Below are 17,857 nucleotides of genomic sequence, written 5' to 3' on the forward strand. Positions count from 1 at the left end.
TCCCCCTCTCCTGACAGGGTAGGCCCTTCAACAGTCTCCAGATGCAGTCATCAAAGAGAGAGGAGCTGTGACCCTCAGCTGTTTCCAGATGGGAACCACATACCCCTACATACTGTGGTATAAGCAGGCTCAAAGAAAGGATACCATGCTGCAGCTGGTAGTGTTTTCAGTGCAAGGGGAAAAGGCAGAGTTTGAGACCGGATTCCAGAATCACTTCAAGAGCTGTGGGAGTATGGGCTGTCGCTTGTCCTTTTCAATAGATTTTGCCTCAGTGAAGGACTTCGGCATGTATTACTGTGCTAAGATACATATTGATTCAGATGCTGAGGAAACTGAGCACAAATCTGTCTGTACAGAAAGTGATCTGATGGCTGGGGAGATTCTGCCTCTTCTCTCTTGGTATGGTCAGCTGGCCATTGCCTACAGAGTTGAGGCCAGGGGTCCCTGGAGAATCAGTTTGGGAGAGTATGGGTTCAACTATAATTTTCCTCACACCATCACAAGATGCAGCCTTCCCTCTTTTTCTGTAGAGAGCAGAGTGGGGAGTGATGAGAAAAGGGTTATTTCCAAAGGCAAATGAGAGCCTGATTGTCAGGGATCTGCACCAGGTATTGTCTCTGCGGAGAAGTTAGGACCTGCAGAGCATCCAAGGCCAGCTGCGCTTCCTGGAACCATCCAGAACCGTTGGAAAAGCTGAGGACGTTTTGTGGAGGGGAAGAACCTGCCGATGTGCGGGAGGCAGTGAAACAGAGCTCATGCTGGAGTGAAAGATGGTAATGCAGCCTCAAACCACCTCTTGTACTTGGCGCAAAGGGCATGGCAGAGTTCAGCATGCTGACCATGATGCAAACCTCAGTTCATTGGCAGCACTGACACCTTGCAGGCTGCAGGGGATGCAGTCCATCCCTTTGTGCAAGGGAGGGAAGGGTGCAGGAAGACACCCATGCCTGTTCATTGTATGAGGGTGGAGGATCCCAGCTTCTTCAAGCACCTCACCTGCTCACTGAAGCAAAGTAAGCGGGTTCACAGACTTTGTGTCTCTTTGTGTGCCAGCAGAAACACACAGAATTTCTGTGCTGCCTATGTTTGTGCTGATATTGCCAGTACATCATACGTACATCACAATGCTTTCTCTGTTTCCCTTTTTTGTTAAGCACCACGTGATTGAGGAAACGGTTAGCAATCTTTGAGAGGAAGATAACTATTCCCACTTTTCTGGAGCCAGACAGGAGGAAAACTTCAACATTAAGCATATAAGGAACTCAAGAGAGACCAGAATATTCTATTCAGCTAGGGATGTCTTTCTCCGTATCATGCAGCTGTGTAATACCTGCATAGCTATAGTATGCAGCTAGTAGGCTGTGCTTGAAGCCCTTCCCAGTAACAGAGACTGCAGTCATCCAAGCACAAACCCAAGAGTGAGGTGTCTCAGGAGTCTATTATATCAAAGCTATTTTATCAGGGTGAAGTCTCCCAGTTACAGACATATGCCCACAGAATAAATAGATCCACATGTGCTCTTAGACTCCACTGATCAATTCACACCCGCTGTCTGGAGAGAGGCTTGTTCACTAATGACCTTATTGCTCCTTTAGAGATTTTATCTTTTTTTTCTTTCTTCCTTCCCCTTTTTTGGATCTTAATATGTTTTGCTCCCTTCTTCTGCTATTTATTTTCTCTCCGGAATTCTCCCCCTTTTTTGCTGTGGTATTTAGATTTATCTGGGTTAATCTGAGATCTCCTCGGAAATCTTGTTACCTAGGTCGAACAGCAGACATCTCAGCTGTGACCCACGGGCTAACAAAGGTGTTGCAATCCCTGCTTCTTGAAAAACTGATGATTTTTCTCACTTCCGTTTTTTCCTCCCGTCGTTTTGTCCGGAGCTATTCCTTCTTATTCTAGTACAGCGTCATCTCTGAGTCACAGATCCTCCCCTCCACCTTTCCCCAAGAGACATGTAAACTTTTACACAAACCAGCATAATTTGTTGCCCAGTTCTCGTCTTAACGTTTCTTCCGAGTGTTGTGTCTCTTTGGAGAAGTTGGACTGACTGAGAGTTTTAGCTCTGTCTCACCTTTGGAACCTTTTAGTTAAGTGCTGCTGCCACTTGGTTACTTCCCTTCCTGCCATGCCAGGTTGGTGCAAGGTTTTCATGCCTTCATATACGCATTCAAATACATTGCGTTTGATCCCACTGGACTTCTTCCTGAGAAAAAATAGAGAAAGTACAGGGCACTTTGTCCTGTTGACCCTCAGGCTCTAATTGGGGCTCACAGCTCTGTAATCCTCTCGCTCCTGCTGTGCAGAGCTGTGTGATAAAAGCAGCATGTGGAAATGTCAGCAGAGCGAGAGAAAGAAAAACAGTGTCCACATCTCAGTGCTCTGCAGGTGTCTGCTGCTCTTATTAGAGAGCACAAAGGAGGGAACAACTTTGTCAGCGACTGCTTCATGGCGCTGTCCACCGCAGGCATTAGTGATGTTCCAGCCGTGTAAGAGGGGAGATCCTGTGAGGATATTCCAACAATTTGAAAATCAAGTATGGCCTCTAATCTGGAAAGTAGAATTTCTTCTTTATCCACTGGAGACCTTGACACATCGGGGGGATAGTGACAGAGGACTGGGACTGTTTCCAGACTGCTCTTCTCAACATCCTTGACTGTCATATTGAGAATGCACTCAGCCTGATGATAGAAGTATTTCTTTCCCTCCATTTTCATCTCGTCATCTTTTCGTCGCGTCCTCTCCTCTGTCCTCCAACATTTTCTTCTCCTTGTCCCTAACATACCAGGCAAAGATATCAACCACCCTCCACTCACCGTGATCAGGGAGGGAGATCCTGTGACTTTCAACGGCTCCGGGATAAGAATTCTGTCTCCTGGTGAAAGCAAGCTGAAGGAAAGGATGCCAGGCTACAGCTCAGGGCTTTTTCTGGAAAAGGGCAGATGCAGAGAAGGAATTCAGCAAGTGCTTCCAGAGCAATGGGACACAAAGCTACAGTCCGATCCTGTTCGTATATTGTGCCTATCTCAATGTCTCAGGCACTTATTACTCTCCTAAGAGATATTTCAGTGACAAGACATCTGAGAGAGCCAGGCACAAACTTCTCTGTAGGCAAATGGCACTTGTTCCTTCATGCCCTGCTCTTCTCCTCTCCCTCCCTTTCCTCCAGTATCAGATTTCTTTTAAATTTCTCCCCGCTTCGCCTGTTCTCTGCTTTTTCTCTCCTTTTATTTTACTCAAACTCTCTATTTCCCTTTTCTTTTTTAGGAGACAGCTACACAGCCCATTGGCAACTTTGGCAGCTTTTTCATGGACTTTCAACTCCAGTGCCAGTTGGGGTTAGGAGGAGTTAAAACCGGAAGCCAGGAACATCTCTGTACTTTTGACTCTTTCAGGAAAAATAAGCAAGCCCAGCACGACCAGTTAACTGAGCAAAAAAGTATAGACAGCAGCCCCAGTGGCAGTGGTACATGAAGAGAACAAGCCTTAGCAAGAGCTTGTTTCATTCCCCAAGTAGAGCTTTCAGGGAGGGAAATGTTCAGTCATATTGTTGGAAGTGGGAGTGGGGGCGATGGGGAGCGCTTGTGCTGCTGCCTGCCGTTTTCTACAGTAGGACTATGCTGCCTGTGTGATTCAGCGCATTCTCTCCTCTCTTTTAGGCACTTTTGTAGCACCTGAGTACACGCTGATAAACAGAAAAGATGTTCTGCTCCACAAATGGCTGCCTGTAACTGACAGAAAGACTCCCGCAGATGAGTCTGCAAAATGTTCCAAGATCCTGCTAATTGAGAGGCCCTACAAATATTAAATATTTTCCCCAGAGTGACATTCCCTGCCTCTGTCCTCCATATCATAGCCTGTGGAAGTTCCCAGAGAAACGCTGCACAAAGAAGAGGTGCTTGAAAGTCTTTATTTTTTTTGGATAATTTTTGTATGTCCAGTCCCAAAACAGACAAAAATGACGAGGAGAAAAAGCAGGTCACATAGAACGAGAGTGTCTCAGTTGGCAGACATAGTTGCTTCGATCCAGGAGACATAATTGCAAACCTTAGTGTAAACCCCGGGATAGCCTTTCTGCGCACATCCAATACCCCAGGAAACAATGCCCTGGAGCTCCCCATTGCAGACTACTGGACCGCCGGAATCCCCCTGTGCACATAAAGGATGCAGATATTCAGCAAATGGTGTCAGCGTAAGCGATGAGCCGGCGATCCCGGAAATCACTGACATTCGAGTCAAGCTCCATTGGGCTTTTTCTACACAGAAGTTCTACGAAGGTCATTTCTGATTACCACTCTACACCTGATGCTACTGTGCCTTACTTTAGTTCCAAGGACATCACAGCTAAGCATGAGTAAGCTGCCTATTTTTGACAGATGCGGTCCTTGGCAGACGCTTAGGATATGTATGTCTTAAACGTTATTCTGCCAAATATTTTCATGGAGCTAGGCACATGTAAAATGCAGAGCAACTGTCAGATGTGTTCATTTTCCAGACTGCCTGGATCTTGGCGTACTGGCTATTTCATTTTCAGTGAGTCGTCCAAAACTAACGTTTGTGTCCTAAGCTCTAAAGTCCTTGTGATTACTACTGACTCTCCTGTGGAGAGTGCAGCACTCCTCCATTTTCAGTAGCCTAAGGTGCAGGAGGTGGTATAGTCTGCTTGTGGAGAATTAGGGCAGAGGTATGCGCTATCTCAAAAAAGGGGCAAAGACTAACGGTGGAAAAAACCTAGGCTCATTCAATAAGCAGCTTTCACCCGAAGCCTCCGCTGTTGTTCAAAAAAACAACATTCAGACATGCCAGTGCAGTGAGCGTAGCAGATTCTCTAATATGATGGCCTCTTCTACTAGCAAAAGGCAGGAGAGAAACATATGGGAAAGGAAAGGCAGATGTTTTACCTGGCAGGAGTCTTTCCCTCCCTCCATGAATCCTACACATATCATGTTCTTGGTAATTTTCCCAGGGTAGGCTTTGGCGCACTCTCTTGAGGAGAGTACAGGAGCCTTCAGGCACTGCAAGGTATCTGGATACAGATCTACAAGAAAATAGGGAGAGATGGTTGAGACACACCTCTTGAGTTCATTTCGGAGCCCGGAGAAGATCTTTCTTAGCAGAAAAGTAATCAATCACTGAACATCCTGTTTTAGCAGTCATCATTTTTCCTCTGAATAGTAATCGCAGCATGGATTCCTTTTGATTAGATGGAACAGATTCTATCCATGGTTCACTGTTCTACACTGCAGCCACATTAACTTTTCTGATACCTAGAAAATCATCAATTGGCAAGTGTGGAGCTAAGAGCTACTCTTGTAGCACATATGCCTCAGGAAAACCACCCTCTCCTCTGGTGCAGGTTTAGTTGTCGTCGGTGGATTAGACGACCAGTCACCATCCACACCTCTGACCACTGGTATAAGAGAATGGAGCTCTCTTGTAGTAATTTTAGCTCCACAATCACAGATTTTGATCTTGGTCTCAGAGAACTGACAACTCTGTTGACATTAGTTAAATTGCGAGTGCTTGGCGCTGTACAGCTGATAGCGCCAGGCCACAAAATTTATGGCAGTGTGAACACCCTGGTGAACGGCACATGGATGACTTAAGTGATTCCATGTGCATAACACCAAACAAGAGGAAGGACCTTAAAAAGGCTTGCCTTTAAAGCAGTTAAATGGTTACTTTCCTACACAGACTGATCACTCAAGAAGGCCTGTCCCACAGCACTTCTCTGTGCTTTACCCTGTACTGTTTGGAGTTAACTGTGAAGTCTTAGAGCGTCTCCCGGGCCCTCATGATGCTGTACATTCCCACAGAGTACTCACTGGCATTGCTGAGTGTGTTGCCCCAGCCAGAGATGAGGCATGTGGTGCCTGCAGTCACACAGCTGGTAGGCAGAGGAACTGTTTGGACAGCTGGGTTGAGCTGGACTGGTTCGGCAAGCTTGATGAGCATAATGTCATTGTCCAGTGTTGCGGAGCTGTAGCCAGAGTGGCGGATGACTTTAGCTGAACTAATAGACTTCTGTGTCGATTCTGTGAGTGCTAGGTTATGTTTCCCCAGCTGCACTAGCATGCGACTGGAAAAGAGAAAGAATGGCCTATGCTTTACTGCTGCCAACAGGTTATGAGGAACCTCCCCGTCACCGTATGCGCTCGCTTCAACATCGCTATCATAGCAGCTGTTTTCATGCAGGTTATCTTTCTTGTCCTGCAATAAGTCCCGGGGATCCACACTGAGATTTGCCCACTCCCAGGAGAGGTGGTGAATTTCTGCAGGTTTATTTTGTTGAGCTGAGACAAGTTGAATATATAACAGTGCTTTATACAAACACGCTGGAAAAAGGCAAACTGCTATCACTCTGACCCCATTCCTCTGCCTGTTCTCCAGTGGCTAAGTTTTAGCAAGATTAATGCAATTTATAAGAAATCACAGCCTGTAACTCATTGCTAGATTATCACATTGTCATTGCAGAAAGTGCTCTGCGTTCACAGAAACATTTGCAGAAGTGGAAAACCCCTTATGATGCCTCAGCCCATCTTCCTGAATGAGCCGCCCATTCCTTGGTTGTCTCCTGTCAGAATGGAGTCACTTACATATTTGGATCTCACAGCTCAGAGTCCCTGCTAGAAGTGAACTGGAAGAAAGAAGCAGGTTATGGAAGAATGTATTTTTTGCCACTTACGACTTGTAGCAGTGAGCAGCTGACAGGACCCACTGGCTGTTGATGAGGGAACCTCCACAGAAGTGATACCCAGAATTCAGGGACACCTGATAGGGGACAGAGTTCTCTGCACAGGTGTAGCCTCCCACGATCTTGTCATCATCATCGGCAGCAGGAGCACTGATGGGGAAGGCAACTGGGAGATAAGAAGTGGCATATGTCAACATGTGAGCCTCACTTGTAGGCTCTACTTCTATTAAAAACTCACAGTGGCAGTCGTGGGCAAGCACTTGCCCATAGTCCAAAAATTTACTGCAGGTTTAGGATCTTGGGCCAGAGGCTTCATCTTTATACTTCAAGTCCTTAAGAGAGAGACAGTCTTTTTTTGAAGCTATGGACACATTTTAGTATTCCTGGGTTAAGATGCCTTATGAAGGCATTCATTCCGCATTTTGTGAAACAAGCTATTATGAACGGACAGCAGTCAAAGGAAGTCGCAGTGCTCTGCCTTGAAACTTTTGCAAGTTGAAACTGGACTTCACTTTCCCACAATGGGTACCTTGCAAATTTGCTCAGAAAATAAGCTTCCTTATAAAGTACAAAAATAAATGTGCTCACCAGCCACACCAACAAAGGTGACAAACAGTATGTAGTTCATGATCTTGAAAGAGCCTCAAGCCCAGCCTTGTAGACTAGAAGCGTGAGCTGCTAGAAATACATTTTTTGAAGTGGCCTTATCTCTAGTCCAAGGATTTCTCCAGACAAAAAGTACACAGTGGAAAATTTGAACATCCAAATGTGGGCATTAATAGGCACTGGTAGAAAGTACAGATAACATATCAGTTAATCATAAACCTTTCCTGATAGAGACCTTTCCTAATAGAGACCTTTCTTAAAAACTTTCCTAAACCTATCTTAATAGCGAGCGATTTTAAATTATTTCAGAGGGCAGCCTTCAATTTAAAAATACATGTGTAGTTGTTTGCCTGCCTCATTCTTATGCACAGCACCCGTTGAGAACAACCCTCAAACTCCTTTGCGATTCCTCTGCGCTGATGGTGTCATTCTTAAAAATGCATATTTTTTACCGGAAGTTGAATATTGTTGGTAATGGACTGTAAGATGCTATACATTTGGAAAAAAACTCAAAACCGCCCAGTGTTGTTAAGTTTATTTTAGGAAATTCCTTTTCTTGAGTAATGTGTGTATTTTTATCATAGAGAACACAGTGTTTTCCCAAATAAAATTATTCAAAAGCAATTTCAATAAGTGAGTATGAAAAAACTACTCTGTGCCCCCCACCTCCCAAGTTAAATTGTTCAAATGTGGGAATGCGCACCGTATCTCTTTGAAAGCGTTTCTCTCATCTAATCTATATGTAATATCGGCCTAAGTACCGAACCATGTTTTTTGTTTAGCTTTGGCATGTTCTGTAAGAGACTCATTTTTGCCTCAGAAGAATTGCAGTATAACAATCCATGTTTATGGATGTAACGTATATGAAAAAAAAATACTGTGAACACAAATAAATGAGATCTTCTGAAATCCTTCTCTGAAAGAGTGATAATTTCTGTCACGACGATGAGTTTGCTAAAGCTGAATGTGTTGATGAATAATCGTTTTCCAAGCAGCTGCCAACTTCATCATGTTAGCTCCTGAAAGACATGGGACAGCCTCAAGTGACTGTAAACAGAAGATATATGCTTTGGGATGCTGAAATGGCATGACAGACTAAGTAGGAACAATCTTTCTCCTCCGTTTCTTGACCAGATTTTGAGAGCCCTGGAGGACTGGCACATGCAGTGGCACTGTCCAGGTGGAAATTTTCCTTCATGCTAAAGGACAAGTCCGAGGCCAGGGACTCCACCAAGGACCTGCATGACTTGTCTTGGGCTTTAAACTGGTATCAGTGCACGGTTTTCTTGCAAACATGTTTTATACTGAGAAACAAATAAGGATTAGAGGCTTCCTGTAGAAAAGGGAAAGATCCGTAATAGTACTAAGCATGGCAAAAGTTACCAAAGCTATCTAATCCCATCATAACTAAGCTGAGAAAGAGCAATTCCTAATCTAGAATAGTGTATAATTTGATCTCCCTGTGGATTCATAATTTCTTTATTCAAAGCACGCCATCGGCACAGAGACAGGCTGTCATGAGATATTTTAAAACAATTTTTTTCCCGAGATATAGCTCTACTAACCTATTAGGTAACACCTAGGCTATGAAGGACATCTTCCTTTTCCTTCTTCTCACAGGGTTTAATATTTGGTTTAGTATCCACCTAAATGTCAGGAAAATCCAGTAATTCAGCATCCGAATTGGGAAGCTCGACCGTACCTGCCCTTATGTTGGTACTTTTTTCTTTTCTCTTGTAACTTACCTAACCTACTCTGACCTTTAACTGATCAGTTATTCTTAACAGCAGGAAAGTCTCTCTGAGACTCTGTGCTACTTGCTTAAATCAACAAGAGGACACTACTGACCTCTTCCCAGACTACTGCCAGAGCTCATGGCAAAAGTCATAGCCCTTGTGTTCCAAAGTCCTTGACGGCAGACATCTAGTGAACATACCTCACCCAAGTCCCTCCCATTCACCTATCTGCCTCTCAGGGCCCCTTCTAGAGGCTCCCGTGAATCCCAAAACGCCAGGGTGTGCGCCAGCAGGGCAGCTCATGGAGCAAACTGATCCCAAATGAAGGCAAACTGAGTGTTTGTGATGCACACCTCGAGGTCATCCAGCAGACTGACTGCTTCAGAACAGCCTTTCAGGCCTTTCAGTGAGAGCTGTGAAGGATGAACAGACCTCCTTTGCATTCAGGTTGACATTGGAACACCTCCTCCCGCACCTCCTTCCTTTCTTTAAGATGATGAATCTCTACCTGAAATGTAAATACCCTCTTCTGCTCAATGCTGCTGAACATTCCACAGACCCATTGTAAGGTGTTTTTTTTCAGGGTCTTTCAAAAAAATACACTCTGGGGGGTACATCTCCAGCTGCAAACGTGTCTCTCATTTAATGCAATGATGCTGCAGCAGAATGCTGGCGGCTCCCCGGGCACGGGAAGGAGGAGGATTGGTGAACGGAGGGCAACTGTGTTAGATATTAGCAATGGACAAGCAGTGGCAGCTTGCATTTCTAGAAATCCATGTTCCTAGTTCAAGTATTTCAGTCAGCTGTATCACCCTGGACTCAGATAAAGTAAATACGTTTGTCCAGGCTGATGCAAGATCCTGGGAAAGGGAAACCTGGCGAGACCGTGGGCTGCCAGAGATAAAGCCTCCCAGGAGCATAGAGCAGAGGAGTTTCTGAGGCTAGTCCTTGTACATCTCACAGACCTTTGTGGCGGAGGGGCCGCTGATTCGCTCTTCCCAAGTCTGTCCTGCTTGGCAGCAGCTGGTACATTCTCCAAAGCTTCTGATCCTCCAGCTGTCCCCAGCTGAGCAAATCTTCTGTTACAGCCTCTTGCCCTGTCCTCTCTGTCCGCATTTCTCTTTCCCCTAGGGCACAGCATTCTGCTTTTCTGCTATTTCCACCTGTGTCAGAGACTTGGACTCTCAGTCTCCTAGAGAGACAGAGGAGGTAGGACATGACAGGGGTGTCTAAAATTATGAGTGGCCTGGGGAGACTAGGAAAGGATGGGTTGCTTGCTGTCTCTTCCTGTACAAGAATTAGGGGGCAGCAATCCAAGCCAGGGGGTTTGGCAGGTTCAAAACAAGCAAAGGACAATTCATCCTCTTTCAGGAAAGCTTTCCACAGGTTTTTGTGGATGCAAAAGGTTTACATGGCCTCAAAAAGTGACGGGACACATTTGTGGAAAAAAAAATCCATTGAGGGCTATGAGGTTGAAAGGCACCCCATCTGACCTCCATTGTTCCCAGGAACCGCCTGGTGTTGGATGGTTCCCTGCTACTCAATCCCAGTAAGAGACCAAAGAGAAGCGCGGAGCCTTCTGGATTCTCAGCCATCTGCCAGGCTGTTTCCCATGACCCAGAGACGGATAGTCAGGGCTACCAAAGTCCTGCAAGAAAGTTTGGAGTGTTACCCAAAATCATCCCTTCATTTGCTGGAGCATAGACGGGAGTCCTGGGAGCAGCTCAGCCCCTTTTGAGCAGGATGAGAGGGGTCAGGTCAGGGCTGGCCTGACAAAGATGTGTGTTAGAAGCTGGGTTTATCTGACCGTGCTGCTGTGCTGTTCTTGTTCAGGCCGAGATGGGAAGCGAGGATGGGGTTTAAATCATGGGAACATTTGCTCTAATGGTTCCTAGTTCTGGAAGGGGCTTGCTAGGGGAGTAAAATACCTAGCTTTCCTAGGCAACATAAAGAATCCTCAGAGAATCTCCTTCCAGATGATTCCTTTTGTGTTCAGGCACTCTCTCAGAAAGGCTCCCCAGGTAGAGATCCACTCTGCTTTCCTTCCCCTATAGATGGTTCCTATACTGCTTGGATAAATCTTTAAATCTGATCGAGAGAGCAACTGATTGTGATGCACATTTCCTTCTCCAGCCTTTGAGCGAAATTTCCCTGGGTCCTGTAAATCCTCCAGTTGCCTTGATAGATATTTTTCCCTGGCCTTCTCTTTCTTCCTTGCCCAAAGCACAGAATCCAAGCATCTAGAGAGGAGAGTGGCCAAGGGAGGCTGTGGTGCCTAAGATCATAGAATCATGGAATCATAGAATCGTAGAATCATGGAATCATAGAATCATTAAGGTTGGAAAAGACCTCTAAGATCATCAAGTCCAACCGTCAACTCAACACCACCATGCCCACTAAACCATGTCCCAAAGAGCCACATCTACACGTCTTTTAAATACTTCCAGGGATGGTGACTCAACCACTTCCCTGAGCAGCCTGTTCCAATGCTTGACCACTTTTTCAGTAAAAAAAATGTTTCCTAATGTCCAATCTAAACCTCCCTTGGCGTAACTTGAGGCCATTTCCTCTCGTCCTATCGCTAGTTACTTGGCAGAAGAGACCAACACCCACCTCGCTAAAACCTCCTTTCAGGTAGTTGTAGAGCGCGATAAGGTCTCCCCTGAGCCTCCTCGTCTCCAGACTAAACAGTCCCAGTTCCCTCAGCCGCTCCTCATAAGACTTGTTCTTCAGACCTTTCACGAGCTTCGTTGCTCTTCTCTGGACACGCTCCAGCACTCAATGTCCTTCTTGTAGTGAGGGGCCCAAAACTGAACACAGTATTTGAGGTGCGAGCATAAAGCAGAGGAGTTTCTGAGGCTAGTCCTTGTATATATCTTCTAGATCTTGGTGGTGGAGGCATCATTGATTCTCTCTCCCCTGCCTCGGAGGAGCTGGTTGAAAGACTCCCCATCTGACCTAAGAAGATTGAGTCCTCAGTTGCTGGAGGCCAGGAGAGTGTCTGGGGATGGGTTTTGCATTTTCTGCTCTTTGCATCTGTAATCGCCGGTCAGAGATTCTATCCTGGTTTACGATGTTCCACTGCAGTGGTCTCCAAAGTGGGGTGCATGCATGCCTGGGGGTGTACAAGACGATGCAATGGCATGTGGGAAGAAAGCATTAGAACTTAAGTAGTCTATGCATATAGTTACCAATTACTAAATATACATATACTGGGGATGCAGGCTCAAAAATATTTTACTGATGGGATGCGCGATCAAAAATGCTTGGAGACACTGTTCTGGCGGTTTCAACAAATACCTTACATGTTCTTTCTTACATTCTGCTATAACATCAGCCTCCAACTCTGCAGAGCCTTCACGTTCTCTCTGATTTCTTCACTACCAGGGCTTCCTTCCTCTCTTGCTCATCCCTGGTTCCCCCCCCAGCAAATTAGAATTCTGCTGACTCTCTCAACTGCATTTGCCATTTTCCATTTCTCAGCCTGCACAAATGTGTACCATGTGCTTTCCACCATGACACAACTGTTGCATCCTCTTCCAAAAGTGCCATGGAAGTGAAGGTGGCAGTGTGAAGGCTGCACACATTTCATTTGTGAAGTTCTTTGGCAGCTTCTGCTCTTCTGTTCTCTTCCTCACTCAGTGTGGTAAAGACAAAGCCTCATGTTTCAGTGTGCAGAAAGAACTCACAAGGATATTTCAGGAGTTGCTGTGAAGACTTCTGAAGTTACAAATTCTTTTGGCTCTTGCTAATTCCTCTGTAGCTTATTGGCTGCTGCTACACTTTAAGAGAATGGATTCAGACCTGGTGCTGTGAAACTCAATCCTCTTTCTCTCAGTTGCTTTTCCTGGGGATGCTGATGATGACAAGATTGCGGGAGACTACAACTGCCCAGAGCATTCCGTTCCCTACCAGTGTCCTTGAATGTTGGGTATCACTTCTGTAGCAGTTCACTCATCAACAACGAGTGGGTCCTGTCAGCTGCTCACTGCCAGAAATCATAAGTATTGTTTTGGTTGTGTATCTGGATTCTTGTCAAATCTTGCAAAGCCACCAGATTTGGAATTTGGTGCCTAGCAAAAGAAGAGAATCCAACGTGGCAATGCATGGTGTATCTGAAACCAAAGGAGAAACATTACCCTCTGTCTTACTGATCTTTCCAATATTCCTGCACTCTTGGCATCCTTTTCTGTATATCCTAACATGCCTTTCTGTGCACATTTGCGTATTCTTGTGGCTTACCATTACTATTTATTTCTTTTTCATTCCTCCAGACTTTCTCCATGGATCTTTCTTGTCCTGAATTCAGGGCATACCTCTGCAGAGAGAACACAGATCAAGGCTCATGCTCCTCTGCAATACGAAACATAATCTTCCTTTTCTAGGCATTGCTTTAAGTGCTCCATCTATGCTCGCACCATTGCCACAGTTGCCAGCTGGGGATCCACTGGACAGGATGCCCAATTAGCAAGGCTCTCCAGACTCTGTCTTTCATGAAATCCTAAATCTCCCAGAGCTCTGTGACACATACACCTTTGATTAGGGCGACTCTCCCTGACTCTATTCCAAGTATCCCCATGTGGCACCAAGTTGTTCTACCCATGGTTAACTGCTGCTCTTCTCTGCTGGTAATTTTGCACTCATACACAATTGAGGATGGGAGAGTACAACATTGATTTGAAGGAAGACAGTGAACTGGTCAGGAGTGCATTAATCATTCACCATCCTAGATATGATTCAAGAAGCCTTGATAACAACATTACGTTGATCAAGATAGCAACCACCATGGACAACAGTGCTGACATTCAACCCACAGCTCTGCCCAGCTCCTGTGCCAAGGAGGGTCCTGAGTGCCTTTTTCAGGGTGAGGAAACACACTGAGCAGTGGCTGTGAGTATCAGTGCATGTCACACTTCTTGTCACACTTCTGCTCTACCAGCAGGTTCATGAGTTCCATGTTCATTTCACTCCTGCTTTGCAGTCTTTCCATGTTCTGCCCGTGAGTTCCCCAAACCGTCCTGCAAGTGTTCCTCAATCAACAATGCCCTTCGCATTTGCTCATGCAGGTCAAGGGTCAAGGGTCGCTTTGCCAAATGGCTCTCGCATATACATCTAGAAGTCTTTCTGTTCACTGACAGTGCTGAGTCCCATGATGAAACCTAATTTTCACTGCTGTCCCGGCAGCCAATTTCTCTAAGGTTCTCCAGTGAGTGAGAGCTCCAGTTCTGAGTAACCAAAAGTGGCAAGAGGCTTACCCAGGCCAGATCACCAGCAACATGATCTGTGTAGGATTCCTGGATGATGGGAAAGACTCATCAGGTAAGCACTGATATTTGCACAGAGTCCTGGGTCACATGCCCTAGGGTGCCTCAGGCTGCACAGTATATGTCAGAGCTTGGCAGGCTGCTTAAGCTTCCTTATCTCCAGGTTTTCTGTTCTGACACCATATCCTTCCAGTAGGGTTTTGATACAGGGTGGACTTCACCCAAACTAGCAGGTCCAAGCCACATCTGCTGGTCACTGAGTGCAGTAGCAGTGAATTTTTGGGGGTAGGGGAGGTCAGCAAATAAGGGTTGCTATCTTTCTGTGCTCCCATATCAAGACTTGCTACATTTCACTTTGCATTCCCTGGATTCTTTGTACCAGGTCAAAACCTTTCTAGGTGAGATCAGCTCATGCTTCTAAATTTTTCTGTCCAGGGTGACTCAGGTGGCCCAGCTGTATGCATTGGAAATCTCCAGGGAATCGTGTGATGGGGAACTGAGTGTGCTCTGAAAGGTTATCCCAGTGTCTACACCAAGGTCTGCAATTATGTTGATTGAATCGAAGAAACCATTGCAGCCTAGTGATGACTGCCTGGCTCCCTGGCCACTAGCCTCCTGCCCTATCACTCCTTTTAAGAAGATAATAGCGCAAATGAAAGTCTTACTTAAAGAGCCTTACACATATTTGCTCTGGGGATTAATGACCACCATACACAAGTGGGGTTCCCTGCAGCCTTACACCAGCTCCTCCTGAACGTTCCCTTCTGTTCTGGTTTAGGTGTGTGTGGTGGGAGCAGTGCCCTCGAGCTGCTGGGCTAACAAGTAAGGGGCTAGGGAACTGTGCAACCATCTAGGAAGTCTGCCGAGCCACGCACCTCCTTTTCTTTACTCCTGGCCCTCTTACTGAGAAAGCAAGGAGAGGGAGCAGGTCCCTAGGGAGGAGGTTCCTGCAGCAGTGGAGCAGAGTCCCATTTTGTTCCAGTCAATGGTGAAGTTATCATCTCACTGGTACTGTGACAGCTTTGATGGTGGTCATTTCAGCTATGGTGGTGGGTCAAACAGCAATCGAGACCGCAGGTGCAGAGTGATTAGGCCATGGGCAACAGCTGTGACCAATGATCATCAGCTTTCCCTTTCACTTCCTCAGGGACATCTGAGGCAGGTGGATTGGGTCCACCAAGATCTAGCAAGGAACAGAGACTAGCTGCTAGGGAAAGAAAAACAATAGCAAGCAGGTGGGGAAAAGACCCATCACCTCATAGCAGTGTAAAGCATGGAAGAAGATCGGTTAAGAAAGGAAGGATGGGGAGTGGAAGGGAGGGGAGGGGCAGCGCTAGCTGCATATTTATGTTTACCCTGCTGCTATTCTGGTTTTTGTTAAGTTCTCTTTTTTTGGGAAGAATGAAAGTCATGCCTTCTTTCAGAGTGTCTGAGCTCAGGAACTAGGGAGGGGTCCTGGAGCACTGTGGGCCAGAGACACTGGGGGAATAACAAAGTAAGGAGAGATCATGGTACTGGGGAGAAGGGTAGGAAACATGAGAAGAACAGTGGTCCCATATGGAGCCAGAAGCAGATATGCAGCCTCAGCCTTTGAGGGAGAAACAAACTCTGTCCCAGGAATCTTCAGCAAATGGCTGGACCAGAAAGGAAAGGAAGAGCACTGCAAGGACATAGCAGATGGGGGAGATGAGATTTTAAAGTATTTATTTAATCCACCTCATCTAGCACATGATCTGTAGAGAGCAGCCAGAAAAAACTCCCCTGAAGGGTCTGTGCACCCCAAGCCTGTGTAAACTGGGCCACTACTGGGCAATTTTAACACCTCCAAACTTAGAAACTGCCTCTTTGCTGTGAGAATATGGGATGGAGAGTTTGGGAAAGAAAAGGGAGGTCGAAGAGGGACTGGAAAAAGTGTAAAGGTGGTGAGGTGGAAAGTCAGGTGGTCTGAAAAAGCTGGAGAAGGAGTTTAGTGGTGGCAGCCAGTAAGGCTGGCACAATGAAATAGAATGCATGAGGAAGGGGAACTTGCACCAGACAAGCAGGCACAGCTGGATTAGAAATGGAATTAGAATGGACTGGTTGGGGATGAGAGGTGTGAAAGGAGTAGCACAGGTCTGACTGGCAAGGGATCTGGGATGACAAGCCTGAGGAGAAGGATTTCTCTAAGAATTGTCTGCAAACAGGTGGCTCTAGAGAAACTTTCTGTACTAGTGTAGGCTACTGAAAGAAACTGGCCTGAGGTGCCTTAAATCCGCTAAGACTAAAGAAGCCATCTGATGGTAATTGCACACAGTCACCATTGACCTGGACACAGTCCCAGTACTGGCCTTAAATCCTAAGCTTCAGAAAAAGGGGTGCCAGTGCCTTCCTTGTGTTGCAACAGTAATTTTTCTCTATCATTCAGGATGGGAAAGCCAATCTTTGCTTGATGCTTTGTTTCATGACATTAGTTTCCAAATCCAGCACAAACCTCTGCTAAGCTAGTTCTTATTGTTTCCAACTTTTGTTAAACACTCTTCAGTAGGAAGCCTTTCCTTGTTCCTTTGGTTCTCTTCCATGTAGACGGGGTACTTCAGCCCTTTCCTCATTGTAATTTTTCTTCTACAGTCTCTTTTTCCCCTAAGGAGGAGATCTCACTGTTTTTCCTGAGGCTCACTGTTAGGCTGGGCTGAATCTGGTAGCCTGACAGGGGGAGGATGGGGGAGAGAATCGGGAGGGCACAAGTAGGAAAGCTCCCGGGTTGAGATAAAAACAGTTTAATAATGGAAATAAAACAAAGTAGAACAGTAATAATAACAATAATAACAGCAACAATAAGAGAATATACAAAGCAGGTGACGCACAATGCAACTGCTCACCACTCGCGAACCGCGTGTCGCAAATTGGGGGGAGAGCCCCCCCACACCCCTAGTCTTTATACTGAGCATGATGTCACATGGTATAGAATACCCCATTGGCCAGCTGGGTCAAACACCCCAGCTAGGCTCCCCCACACACAGCTTCTCCTGCACTTGGTGGGGCATGGGAGGCCGAAAAGAGAAACAAAAAGTCGCCCGTGCAAACACCACCCAGCGACAACCAAAGCATCAATGGGCCATCAATGCTCCTCTCATACCAAACACAGCACACTCCCCAAGCTACTGGGAAGAAAGTTAACTCTGTCCCAGCTGGAACCAGGGCAGTATTCAACCCTTATTCTATACCATCTACGTCATGCCCAGGTCTCACGTTTTCCAATACATTCCAATTAATCATCACCACTTTTCCTGCCTTTTGATATATATATACACACACACAGAGATATCATTCCCTTAGTCCATGGGCCATCACTCTAAAATGTCCACTGAGTTCATTTAGTCCATGACTTTGGGCTCCATCTGTCATAACAGTCTTTCAGGGCAGGAGAGATGGTGTGTGGTATTGGACTGTTACATGCTGAGGCCAGTTCTGGTTACATTATCACTGCGCTCGTCCAGTTCTATCATCACTACACTTTGCTCGGTTTCATCGGAGTTCATTCTTCATTAATCTGGGTGATTCTTTCTGCAATACCGTTG

General features: G+C 45.9%; 1 protein-coding gene, 1 pseudogene and 1 gene segment (V, D, J or C); 2 read left to right on the top strand and 1 right to left on the bottom strand.

Annotated features, from left to right (window-relative positions):
• The window catches only part of LOC142088603 (T cell receptor beta constant 2-like), a 52,618-nt gene that overhangs the window by 10,249 nt on the left and 24,512 nt on the right, over positions 1-17,857 (top strand).
• On the bottom strand, positions 4,000-7,322 carry LOC142088616 (trypsin I-P1-like). Its single transcript, XM_075164101.1, has 5 exons — positions 7,283-7,322; positions 6,686-6,860; positions 5,826-6,079; positions 4,902-5,038; positions 4,000-4,149 (listed from the first exon to the last, which is right to left on the bottom strand). Exons 1-5 carry the CDS (start codon positions 7,320-7,322, stop codon positions 4,000-4,002), a joined length of 756 nt encoding a protein of 251 aa, XP_075020202.1.
• LOC142088610 (trypsin II-P29-like) lies at positions 12,829-14,882 on the top strand (annotated as a pseudogene).

This window comes from Calonectris borealis, chromosome 1, assembly GCF_964195595.1.
Source record: "Calonectris borealis chromosome 1, bCalBor7.hap1.2, whole genome shotgun sequence".
NCBI lineage: Eukaryota > Metazoa > Chordata > Aves > Procellariiformes > Procellariidae > Calonectris > Calonectris borealis.

Excerpts from the sequence above, each read along its gene's own strand:
- LOC142088616 (XM_075164101.1), bottom strand. The coding sequence starts at position 7,322 with ATGAACTACATACTGTTTGTCACCTTTGTTGGTGTGGCTG. Across the intron at positions 6,861-7,282 it reads CACCTTTGTTGGTGTGGCTG|TTGCCTTCCCCATCAGTGCT; the intron begins GTGAGCACATTT and ends CTTATCTCCCAG. Across the intron at positions 4,150-4,901 it reads GAGGGAAAGACTCCTGCCAG|GGGGATTCCGGCGGTCCAGT; the intron begins GTAAAACATCTG and ends TTATGTGCACAG.